Genomic DNA, 12,987 nt, shown 5'->3' on the forward strand with positions numbered 1-12,987 from the left:
TGCCCAAAGAGTTTTGGCCATTAAGTTTAAATTTAAGCTCGACTCCTGTTGAATTTCAGTGGGCATTGGATGCCCAATTACTTTAGGATTCTTTCAACATCCTAGCCCAAATTAAATAAAAACAGAATTACAGTAGGCTTCGGTAGTATGCTTATAAAGTGATTTTATTCTATGGATATGGCCACAGCTTGAAAATTTTACCAGCCTCTTAAACCTACTTGTTAGGCAGAGCTCTAAGAAGCATGAGCCCCAGTGAGGTTCACTGGCAGAGCCTGAAGGAAAGGCTTAGTTGCCGGAAGGGGGAGCACTTTGATTTTCTGAAATGTGGGGTCCCACCTTTATTTGATTAGCTAAATGTAGAGGTTCCTTTCTCGCTCCCATTCTGTTTGCCAGGAGGGAAGGGGAAGGCCCCTTCTCAATCTGTCCACTTCTGCACAAACAGTCCACTAACACAACATTAAGGTTGATATTTAAAGCACATAAGATATTACAAGTGTAGGGTGAGATTTTCAAAAGCACTCAACAGTGGCATAGCTGCTCCTGTTGAAGTTAACAGTAAAACTCCCATTTGCTTCAAAGGAAGCAGAGTTAGGCTAATTACAAGCAGTTTCAAAAGTCTTATCAATAAGTACCAGAGCAACGGTCTCTCAGCCGCATGTTGCATATCGAGTTATTGATTCACATTGTGTTAGGATCACACACACAGATCCTAAACGCACACATGGCAAAACATTGCGCACACAAAGATTTGCACAGAAGCACAACAATTTGCACAGAAGAAATTTTTTGCGCACACGTCCTGTCAAAAATTTGCACAGAAGAAATTTTTTGCGCACACGGCCTGTCAAAAATTAGAGGGAACATTGGTTAGGATATTGTGTTTGATAGATATTTTATAAAAAAGCTCTTCAGACTAGCAGTGTATGTGCTTGTATATTATAAAGGGTTATGCTTTATTTCATCAGGACCCTATTTCAGAATTCTCCAGGCCAGAAGAATGATGTCTTTCACTTGGACATTAAAAATGTAGGTGGCATAGGCCAGATCTTGGACTTCATGTACACTTCGCACCTTGATCTTAGCCAGGACAATGTACAAGCTATGTTGGATATTGCACAATGTCTGCAAGTGCAAAATGTGCTGAACATTTGCCACACTTTTTTAAAATCCTCCACAGCTGTAGAGCCTCCTGCCAGCATGCCTTGCAATAGTGTGTTCTCCTTGCAAAGTACTTTGGCTACAGAGACTAACTGTGTGAATGAAAGTTATGGTACTAACTTACTGCATGAATGCTCATCAGATGCACAAGCGAGTAAAGTGTTGGATGACCACCATTCCCATGGATCACAATCTATTAATCTTCATACTTCCTCAGGTGATGTACAGAAACAGACACAGGACTCCCTAGATGATAATTGCACAGAGCTTCCATTTAAACAGCCAAATTACTATTATAAACTGCGCAACTTTTATAGCAAGCAGTTCTACAAGCAGAATGCATGTTCCAACCATGAGAGAATAACAGAACAATCCTTTGCTTTCAATACATCTACTGAACTAAGTACAGTAGAGAGCAATTCTTGTACTGTCAGTCAATCTGAATGTATTTTAGAATCCTCTGACCACTTACCCTCCAACTTTCTGGTTCAATCCTTGAATGAACCTGCTTCAGACCAAGATTTGGAAAGCACGTCTTTGCAGCCTACCAAACAGATGCGGTTAAAAAAGGCAATACACCTTAAAAAACTGAATTTTCTAAGATCACAGAAGTCTGCAGAACAATTGTCTGAACCTAAGAGAGATGACAACAGTATAACAAGGGTAATTGAATCTGTAAATGAAAGTACCATGGAGATGACAAATATTAATGCTGCTGAAGAAAAAGAAACTGAAGATCTTGTGAGTTCAGAGAGTTTTGAACAAACTGTTGAAACGGAAAGACCTCAAGGTCCTTCAGAACAAGATGAGCAATCACAGATTCTTCAGTCACAGAGGCAATATACTTGTGAATTATGTGGAAAGGCTTTTAAACATCCAAGCAATTTGGAGCTCCATAAAAGGTCTCATACAGGTACAGTTATTTACTGCTTGCAGACCAAATATTTAATAACGAGATAAAAAGGAAAATGACATCCAGACCTCCTCCTGGTTCAAAGACGGTTGTTTCATAGGGATTCATTTTCAAAAATGTACTTTCTGTGGGAAGCGATGTAGGGAAAAAGACAGTTACAGGAATATATTAAGTGAATAGAGAAAAGCTTTTAGATTCAATTTATTCTTCATTCTCTCAACTAAATTTTCTAAGGTTTTCTTCAAAAGCATGCTTTGTAATATTTAAATGTAAATGTCATATTTTTTCTCACCTTTAAAGGAGACACCTTTTATGCTCTATACCCAGAGTGTATAACTCCCCAAAGCATAGATGTATGGAGAAAAGTCAGTACAAATGGATGTGGGTGAGGGAAAATTTGTAGTTAAAGAATCTGTAAATTCCAGCAGACTTACCTTTTTCTGTAGTATTTCACACTGAATTGAGACCATTGTAAATCATATGGGGTAGGAACTTTTCCTCTCTTTTGCATAGTGCGAAACACACTGGTAGATAGTTACAGTGTTTATCGAGATTTCTAGTGGATACTATGGTCCTAGTGGACATATGTACTTTGTAAAGAAAATGAGGGAGTTTGAACAATTTGACTGTACACTTCTAATATCCATTCAGATAACTTCATTTTAAAATCGAGCACAGAGTGATTTCTAAAAACAGAAAACACAGCTTAGTATTTCTTTGTTACAGTGAAAAATAAACCCACTCTAACTTTTTAACTCATCACTCCGAATGTTTAATGTCCCCAACAAATAAAGTTGTAGAACTACAGTAAATTCACTCAAAAAACCTTTTATAAAACTTTAGCTTAGCTCAGTGGTCTCCAATCTTTTTACTCCAAAGATCACTCTTTGAATTTAAGGGCAACCCAGGATCTGCCACTCCCCTTCCCTGAAGCCCTGCTCCACTCACTCCATTCCCCTCTCTCCTGTTGCTTGCCCTCCCCCACCCTCACTCACTTTCACTGGGCAGGGATTTGGGTTCTGGGCTGGGGCTGAGGGGATCGCAGTGTGGGAGGGGGCTCTGGACTGAGCCTGGGGCAGGGGGTTGGGGGCAGGGGGTACAAGCTCTGGGAGGGAGTTTGGGTGCAGGAGGGGGCTCTGGGCTGGGGCAGAGTGTTGGAGTGCAGGAGGCTGGTTCTGGGAGGGGGCTCAGGAATGGGGTATGGGGTGCTGGCTCCGGGACGCGGGGCACTTATCTCTGGTGGCTCCCAGTCGGTGGCACAGCGGGGCTAAGGCAGGCTACTTACCTGCCCCAGCCCCACTCAGGCACCTCCTCCCCATCATGAGCCAAGCCACACCCACATGCACTCTCCCCCTCCCCGCCAGCCAGTAGTGCACCACGTAGCCATGTCGCTCCCAGAAGGGGCCAACGTGCCTCTGCAGCCCTTGGGAAAGGCACGTGGCTCCACGTGCTGCCCCTTTCTGCAGGCACCGCCCCTGCAGCTCCCATTGGCCACAGCTCCCCGTTCTTGGCCAATGGGAGCTGCGGGGGCGGTGCTTGCAGGCAGGAGCAGTGCGGAGCCCCCTCCACCACCACCACCATCCCTCTCTACCCCTGCTGCAGGGGCATGGATTGACCAGTCAATCACTATTAATGGGTTGGTGACCACTGGCTTAGTATTAATACTCAATTAATCAAGCAATACCATTAATTTCCATCATTTACCATGGTGTTTTTCATGGGGACTCAGCTAGCGGATGTTTTCTGCCCCTCCTTTTCCTTTATATTCCAATAGCCAGTGACATAATTTACAAATGCATAAGGGTTCATATCGCCAAATAAATATCATCTGACAAGTAAAAGTGCATTTTCTGCGCAAAAGTCAAAGAAAATGTGGCCCTTGTTTTAACATGCATTCATTTCTTTTATAAATCATAGTCTTTAGTAATGGGAATTTAAATTTCCATAAATTGTTAGATTGCAAGAAATTTAAACTTTCTCCATCACAGGGTCTACTCCAAAAGGTCTCATTCAGTTTTTGTGAGGTTTTCTGGTTGTTCATGTTTCAACTCTCACTCACATGAGTATTTTTTTAAAATGATGTTGCCCAAACACTGGATTTTAATTCTTTATAGGTTTCTTTGGGCAGAAAAAAATTTTGCATACCAATCTAGTAAACCACTTTAAATTGTTTGTGGAAAAATGTATATTGTAAATCCAGCATTCCATGGAATATACTATTATTTATTCAGCGAGACCTATGTTCTTTATAGAGCAAACAAAACATGATCTCTGGTTGACATCTTACAATTTCATTTTAGACACAATGCAGTGAGGAACACTGAACAGGGGGAGGTCCAAGAAGGACAGGGTTGCAATAATAAATTTACATGATTATTTACATTCATTGCGTGCAATCTTTATGGTGCTACTGTCCCACTCCTGCTTGAAATCCATGTATTCACACACAATCCAACTCTATGCTGTTTTTAACTGCAGTTTCAGCTGCACACATATTCAGCTTGACTATATAAAATGTAACAAGACTGATCCCACTAGGTTTTCTGTTCAGTGTTGCTGTCCTGTACGCTGCTAATCCATGAGCAGGAGTTGAAGTGCACAGGAATTCCATGTTGTTTTCAGAAACCTTGCTCCTTCAATTCTTGTTTTTCAAAATAACTCAAGAAATGAATAGAACACCAGATAGCAGAATTGTGCTTATGCTTCCATGTGACATTCGTCTAGAGTCTGTTGTATTTTCATAGTCAATTCAAATAGCTACTGCAGGCTACTTAGGTGGGATGGCATCATCTGACTTCTGCAGCATTCTCCTGTTACGTAGTTTTAAAAAGAGGGCGAGGAGGTGGGAAGTACATCATGTAATTCTTCAATGCTCTGACCCATTTAGCTGTTAATGGGGTGCTGGGAATGGGATATAGCAGCACAGGTATAGGAAATTGAGACAGACAAAGCAAGGACATGTGGGTGGCTAAAGCAGTAGGAGGTATACTAAACAGAAAGGCAAAGGAAGAGGGGACACACCAGGGTGTAAAGGGAAGAGAATTTGATACTGTCTGTTTGCTTACCCTATTAAGTATATTCCTGTGTCATGTGTATTCTATGACTCAATCTATTTAGTGGTGTGAATTCTGTTGAACATACTACACCTGTGCTCCATGTAATGGGTTGCTTCCTATTTATTTGTGTGTACAACTCAGGGCATTAGGTGTTGGTACATTAATCTACAAATCCCTCTATAGTCTGGGTAACTAGGGAGAGAGGTAGTTTCTTAGTGCCCTCTTATCAACCAAGGTCAGATACAACAGTTCTGCTAACAATCAGTGTAGCTTTTTGGGTGTTAGAAGCAGGGTATTCAAAATGGTAGGAAGATTTTCTTGTACTTAACTGGACATCAATTCCCTTGACACTACCAGTCTGTGAGCCACGGAAACAATCTCTTCAGGGCTCTCCCAGCCCTTACTTTGCCTTGTAGGTTTACGGTATCCCAATCCCCAAATCCCCTTGAAGCATTCCCCTGCAGCATCCAACCCTTAACCATTTGACACTCTCAGAAATTACAAGGTAAGCTACCCCCTAAGGGAACAGTGCACGTATCAGCTTGTTTGATTCAACTGCAGATCAGCTCAAATATAATATCACAATGCTGAGATATAGTGAAAATAATACGTTTATTATCAAAGGATAAGATTTAAGAGCTAGTGAGTAAGGATAACAAATGGAAACAGAATGGTTACATATAAAACAAAATGTATAACTTTATGCTTCTCAGAGTCTAAACTTTCAACAGGCTAAAACTCTTGTCTAACATAGTTAATCTCACCCTAAGCAAGCTCACAGCGTCTCCAACCAACATGGTTGGGATTTCCCTTTAATAAATGCAAAACGTGCTGTCCTTTTAACTTCCTCTGTGAAGGATGAAAAGGTCCTTTTGCCTTCTGAATCCCCAATATTCATTGTTTTATCCCCAGAGTCAGGATGACCCCTGTGGTTTATTCCCTGATGCACTGGCTCCATGTTGCATTCACATCCATATGTTGTATGCAGATGGGCTTCCATTGTGTTGACGTACAATACTTATTTTACATGTGAACCAAGGCAAATGATTGAATGTACATCCTTTGTCTGGTCAAAATCTGCTTGTCAACCCTGCTTTGACTCAGACTTTAAAATATATTTTCTTATGTATATACACACAGCTCCTTAAATGTCATCCGTACATACATCTCTCAATAATTATGAAGATCAGTATGACATAAGCTTTTATTAGATACCTCCCTTGACCTTCTTTGGATAAATACTATGAAATCAATTTGTTGGGTGTAGTGAGTTTGTCAGGCCTGTCCTGGGTTATTGTTACAGAACAGTGAATGAACCCTTTGCCAATTGTCATTGATGGGTTCTCAGGGTCACAGACTGTATGACTGATGTTCTGCAAAATTAGGGAAGTGATAGACAAGGTTAATAGACTATTTTTCCACTTCAGTGATGGTTCAGAAACCAGGTATAGGGTAAAAATTTCAAAAATCCCTTAGTCCTTTGACTTTCAATGAGTCTTCGGTTCCCTGGTACCAAAGGGCTGGACTTTTAAAGATGTTTAGTACTTAGTGGGATTTTCAGAAGTGCCAAGATGACTAACTCCCATTGAAATCCGTGGAAGTCAGGTTCCTGGGCACTTCTGAAAATCCTAGAAAGGGCAAGATTCACAAAAGGACTTGGGTGACTAACTGCCACTTTAGTTGCTTGAATCCCAGAATCAGGCTTCACAGGGACTCACAAACCCCTGCCCAGTTGCCATCTAAACCTGAGGTACCTAAACTCACTCAGTGCCTATTTTTTTTAATTAAAATTTTCATAGGCACCTGTGTTTCTGCTTCTGAGCATGTGCGCTACTGCCTCACTCCAGGCATTTGGATGCCTGAGCCACAGGGCTAGTCTCAAACCAGTGGAAAATAGGCATTCTTCTCCTGGATTTGCCTGCAGAGCCCAGTCTGGTAAAAGTGCTCAGAACTCACCTACTAGATCGGGACACAATAGGTGAGCTTACACAAAACAGCCGTGGGTGGAGGGAGGACCTCCCTCATAATTTTTAGCCCAGTGTGTAGCCTAGGGTATTCACTGTGGTGTCAGAGACCCTGGGTTCAAGTCCCCCCCCTTGACCCAAGGGGGAGAAGGAATTTGAATGGGGATCTGTTACTTCTCAGGGCTATGAAAGATGTGTGGCTCCCTCAATCTCTCCTGCTGAAACTGTTCCATTGTGTAAAAATAAATTTTAAAAAGTCATTGGTGCAGAGGGATTGGATCCTGGGTCTCACAGGTGAATGCTGTAACCACTAGGATACACAGTCATATTCATTCTCTCTCCCCCCTATTTTCCCCCTTTCCGTCAGTGATGCTTTCATTATTTATCCACAATGGAACAGCTTCAGCAGTGGAGACTGAGGAGGCCGTACATCAGAATATCCTATAGCCCAGTGGTTAGGGCACTGACCTGAGGAGTGGCAGAGCTCTGTGCAAATCCCTTCTCCTCAGGTGGAGGAGGGGACTTGAAGTAGGCTCTCCTATATCCCAGATGAGTCCTCTATCCACTGGGCTAAAATAATGAGGGATGTAGTCCTCCCCCCTCTGGGCTTCTTCCTAAAATAGCATAGGCACCTAATCCCAGGAGAGGGTTTGCAGCTGAAAATCCCAAGCAAAGGGAAGAGCTTCCCAGCAGCCCAGTCTTAAGTGCCTGTTTCTGTGAGATTGGCAGGGTTTAGCAAACACTCCTCCTCTTGCCTTCTCCCATTGGCTAGCTTGGGGGAGGAGCTGCCCCAAGCTGCCTAGCATGCTGCTTATTGTGAATCCCATTCTGAGGCATCTATCCCCATTCGTTGTATAGAGAGCCTAGTCACCTAACCCAGGCTTTGTGGATCACAGTGATTTTCTAGGCACCTAAAAAGCCTAGGTCTAAATGCCTAAGTGCATCTTTAGGCAGCTAAATATCTTTAATAATCTGGCCCTAGTCACTTTAAAAATGGAATTTAGGCTCCTAAATCACAGATGCAGTCTTGAAAACTACCCATAATCTAAAACTAGGAAACCCATTAAAACTGAGAACTATGGCAGAAAAAATATTTAGTGACTAAATGTCCTTATAGAAGTTTTTAAGCTCAGGCTTGACAAAGCCCTGGCTGGGATGACTTAGTTGGGGATTGGTCCTGCTTTGAGCAGGGGGTTGGACTAGATGATCTCCTGAGGTCCCTTCCAACCCTGATATTCTATGACTCTGTGGAATAGGTGGAAAAGAGAATACATTGATTCAAACTGATACTAGGTTTCTGGACTAGAAAACTGAAGAATGTGGCTAAATATCAGTATAATGGGATTACAGTACATTTCAAAAAGTATAGTGTATTGGACTAATTTCCCTATTTGTCAAGCTCCTTACACAAAATAATTTTGAGAGAGACTGAAATACCAGTTTATACCTGGTTGAGAAACATCAAAACTCTTTATTGACCAAAATGCTCAAGTCAGTTGTCAGATCCTGGACAACTAAGTGTGAAGGGTTAGAGGGCAAAAGTAAAGGCAGTTAAATACAGTTTATTTTTAGTGAGAAGTCACTGGCTGTAGATTGCTTCCAGGGTCTCTGACCAATCAGAGCTGATTTGTCAAGTGAACAGAATCTTGCAAAGGGAGAGTACAAGACCTCACACACACTTGATTTCTCTGTGAATGATTAACTTCAGTCTACAGGTCAGGGGTGTGTGTGTGTCTGTGTGTAAAAGTGTAAAACTGATGTGCTCCTTTTAATTTTGTCTTAATTTGACAGTTACCACATTTCCTTCAAGCATTTATAATTCTCATTCTCACCCCTATCCTGCAAGGAAGAAAGTGTAAATGTTAAGAACGTTTCTATTCCTGTCCATTTTTTACTAGTTATTTGTTAGTGAAATATAAATTATATTTCAAAGAGATTCTCCTTTAAGAGGTAAATGACAGAAACACAATACCTATTTAATTTTCTCTTTAAATTACTTTGGTAAGTGTCCTTTTGGCTTTAAGTTGTATCTAAATTATATCTTTTAGAGGGAAGTATACCAATTTAAAACATTTGTATTCTGTTGAAACTATTAGATATGCTATGTTCTGTCTTTTCTCCTTTTAGGTGAGAAACCTTTTGAATGTAACATTTGTGGGAAACACTTCTCACAGGTGGGAATATTTTATTTTATGATACTTACAGTTAAACTAAATGTATCCATGTTTTGATTCTAAAAGTAAACTTAGTTCTGTTGGCAGTGATATAAATGACATGGCTTTGTCCAATGTTACAATCCTAAATTTAGGATTTAACCACCTGTGGTGGCTTTTGAAAATACAAATTACAGTTTTCTAGATTTCTTTAAGATGTTTTCTGCCTTTTTCTTTTACTTTTATGTAGCAGTTCTATCACCTCTCCCTCAATCTGTCTTTAATTTTCATGCTTTTTTTCTCAGCAATTGGGTGCTTAGTTATGTAGACTTTTTTTTTTTAAAAAAGTCCTCTGCATATTTAAAATCTAGAGTACATTCACTGCCAAATTATAACAATGTGGGGCCTAAAATATATATGTACCTTATCTAGAAATACAATTTGAGTGGTGTTCACAGGAACAGTGGAGTCAGTCTTGCATACTATTATTTTTACATAGTCTAAAGCAGTGGTTCTCAACCTATTTACCATCATGGGCCGCATATGTGGCCAATAATGTGTTATGTGGGCTGCATCCAATACTACCTGTCTGGGCTTGAGATTGTCAAATGGGCTACAGCTCCGTGCTGATTGGGCCACAGGTTGAGAACCACTGCTCTAAAGCAAATACCTCTTAGTCAGATATATAATTTGTTGCAAACCCTATAGTCTTCCTATATATCAAATGTAGCAAGGCAGACCTCTCCAGAGGTCCAAATATGAAACATTGAGTAGCTGATAATTGCATAAATAGAATCAGACTAATTTCTTTTTAACTGAAATTCAAATGGTTCCAAAGCCTGACACAATAATCCAGTTTAAGTTTACTTAGGAAATAAAAGTCAGATTCCCCCCCCCCCCCCCCCCGAAATTCTGGCCTTGAATTTTATCTGCGCCTCAACTTGACCTCCAATATTTAAATTGCAGAGTTGCAGGTACTGTTAAATTCACTTGCATTTGCATATATCAGGCACCTAACTACTTGACTTACAGGTACAATCAGGGAGGCTGTTAGAAAGGATGCAGTTTGTTTTGTCCCTAAAACTGCATCAGCAATACTGCAGACCACTTCTGAAAATTTAGGACTCCACCTTTTCATTGTAATTTATTATCTGTACTCACAGTCTTACTCTATTCCATCCTTTATTTGATCATAAGATACCCTGTAGTTATATCAGACTACTTACACTTTACAAGAGGGAGATGAGCAGGTGGTGGGAGAGAGAGAGAAACAGTCAAATGCATGTTTTATACTGGGATAGATTTTATAACTGAAGTGTGAGGTCCGGCCCTACATTCAGTATTCAGTTGTGCTTGTCCAGTCATTTTGGACAGCTTTGAGTGCATATTAGCCATAGAAAACATTTTTTTTGGTTGAAGACTGAAATTCTAAGTATCAGAAGGGGTATAACCATTAAAAGCAGCTTTTCAAAATTGTTGTGAAGATATACTAGCCTAGGTACAAGAACGTATTGCTGCCCTTTATGTTGATGAGGATAAGAAAAAATGGTTGGTTTATTTGACCATAAAACATTTCTTGCATCAGGCAAGCGGAGTAGCATTTTGCAAGGCTGGTTTAAGTTATTGAAGGGGGATTTGTGGGAGGGGAGAGGAAACAGTAAATAAAGAATGTATCACAGCAATGACAACCTTAAAACATTTTTCATGTAACAGATTTTGTTTTTGATGAATTCTTTTAATTTTCCATCTGTTGACAAAAGGTACTGCAAACTGTAATTTCTCATTTTAACTACTCTTAAACAGTTTTTCTCCCCTATCTTAATCTCCTGAAGGTGCTGATAGACTAATTATAATACAGGATATGCATGTTTGCAAAATATAAGGTCCACAATGCAATCCAAGTGCTACAACCACTTTACTATTCATAAAGTGGAATTTACATCCCTCCCTATTCTTTCCTTATGTTAACATCTTAAAAACGTGTTGTGACTTACAAAAGCAGTGTTTAAAATTCAGTTGTTCTTGGCTTAATGAACTGATGAATATTGGCAAATGAAGGGTGAAATAGTGAAATTCTAGGTATCGGTCTTCTTATCATGTCTCTCTCCATTCTGCAAATGCAATACCATAACCACATGTTGTAAGACTCCACCTACCAAGAAGTAAGGTGCAAAGAAAATTTACTTCTGCCTTTATAATGTCTAGTTCCTCCCACTTTCCTCTGTTTTCTTTGCTGTCACATCCTATAAGTATGAGAGACTACAGCACTGTTCTCTCTAGCCTTCATCTGCTGTGCTTTTGGGCCCAGTCTTACATCGGTCAAGTTCATGGACTCCTATTGACGTCTATTGCAGTTCCAAGTGCATAGCAGATGCTGGATCAGTATTGTTTTTTGTACTTAGAAATAAATGGAAGATTAAAGTAGTAAAATTTGAGATTGGATATAGAAAGAAGATGAGCAAAAGGAACCTACTTTAAACTAACCTTGACTTTTGGAGAGAAGAAAGGGCCCTTTGCCTCCCAGCATGTGTCTTCCCCTCACTATCAGTATACCAGCTCCTTTCCTGCATGATTTTTTGCCACACCTCTTCTCTGCAATCAAGGATAACATTGCCGGTCTCTTATGTACTTTTTTCGGCAGAGTCTCTTTCAGTACATTTTGTGTGAGTGTCTGCTCCCTAAGACATGCCGCCTGAGCCTGAGATTGTTTTGGTCACAAAGATTTGTAAAAGGATCAAATCAACTGTCCTTTTCTTCTTCTGAGTTAGTGTGAAATGCAACCAGGATCAGTCAGGCTCAGAAATCCCATTCCATTATCTTTAATATCTCTCCCTTTCACTGAAATGCCCAGTCTCCGCCTATCCCTCATCTTCCTAGCCAGTCAATATTATTCCTTTGCAGAGTTAAAACCCAGGGATCAGACCAAAGGTGATTGGACAATGATTACAGTAGAACCTCAGAGTTATGAACACCTCAGAAATGGAGGTTGTTTGTAACTCTGAACAAAACGTTATGGTTCTCTCAAAAGTTTACAAGTGAACATTCACTTAATACAGCTTTAAAACTTTGCTATTCAGAAGAAAAATGCTGCTTTTAACCATCTTAATTTAAATGAAACAAGCACAGAAACAGTTTCCTTACCTTGTCAAATCTTTTTTTTAAACTTTCCCTTTATTTTTTTATTAGTTTATATTTAACTCAGTACTGTACTGTATTTGCTCTTCTTTTTTTCTTTTTTCTTTTGTTCTCTGCTGCTGCCTGATTGTTCCTGATTGGGACTTCTGGTTCCAAATGAAGTGTGTGGTTGACCGCTCTGTTCATAACTCTGGTGTTCTACTGTACTTCTATCCTCCTCCTCCAGGCTTCAAGTTACCCCTGTAACAAAGGTATCAGAATTTGTAATAATAAGTTCATTGTCCTGGCATCCTTAGGGGATGGGTCAAGGATTATGGATTTATTTGCATAGGGAAATTAACCAGAATAGCTATTCCGCAATAGCTCCCCTTGGATACTGTTATTCTAAAATAAGAATGTCCAAATGGGAAACTATTCCAGAATAGCTATTGCACTTTAAATTCACACTCTGCCTTAATCTGAAATGACTTTCAAGTGCAGACAATCCCTATATTCCTGTTTGTTCTGTGGTACAACAGAAACAGAGGTTCTGCCGTTTCTGTGATGTGTGTACTTCAAGCTTCCCAAGTTGTGCCTCTGCATGGAGATTCTCCCTTCTCCCAAACCCC

General features: G+C 40.2%; 1 protein-coding gene across 3 annotated transcripts in view; it reads left to right on the forward strand.

Annotated features, from left to right (window-relative positions):
* Positions 1 to 12,987, forward strand: part of LOC119855010 (neuronal vesicle trafficking-associated protein 1) — a 112,016-nt gene that overhangs the window by 5,723 nt on the left and 93,306 nt on the right. For all 3 annotated transcript variants that reach the window (XM_043512423.1, XM_038400357.2, XM_038400358.2), the window contains exons 3-4: positions 966 to 2,071; positions 9,219 to 9,265. In XM_043512423.1, coding sequence (XP_043368358.1) covers positions 966 to 2,071; positions 9,219 to 9,265 — 1,153 coding nt within the window. The remainder of the gene's footprint in view (positions 1 to 965; positions 2,072 to 9,218; positions 9,266 to 12,987) is intronic.

Source organism: Dermochelys coriacea, chromosome 4 (genome assembly GCF_009764565.3).
Source record: "Dermochelys coriacea isolate rDerCor1 chromosome 4, rDerCor1.pri.v4, whole genome shotgun sequence".
NCBI classification, from domain to species: domain Eukaryota; kingdom Metazoa; phylum Chordata; order Testudines; family Dermochelyidae; genus Dermochelys; species Dermochelys coriacea.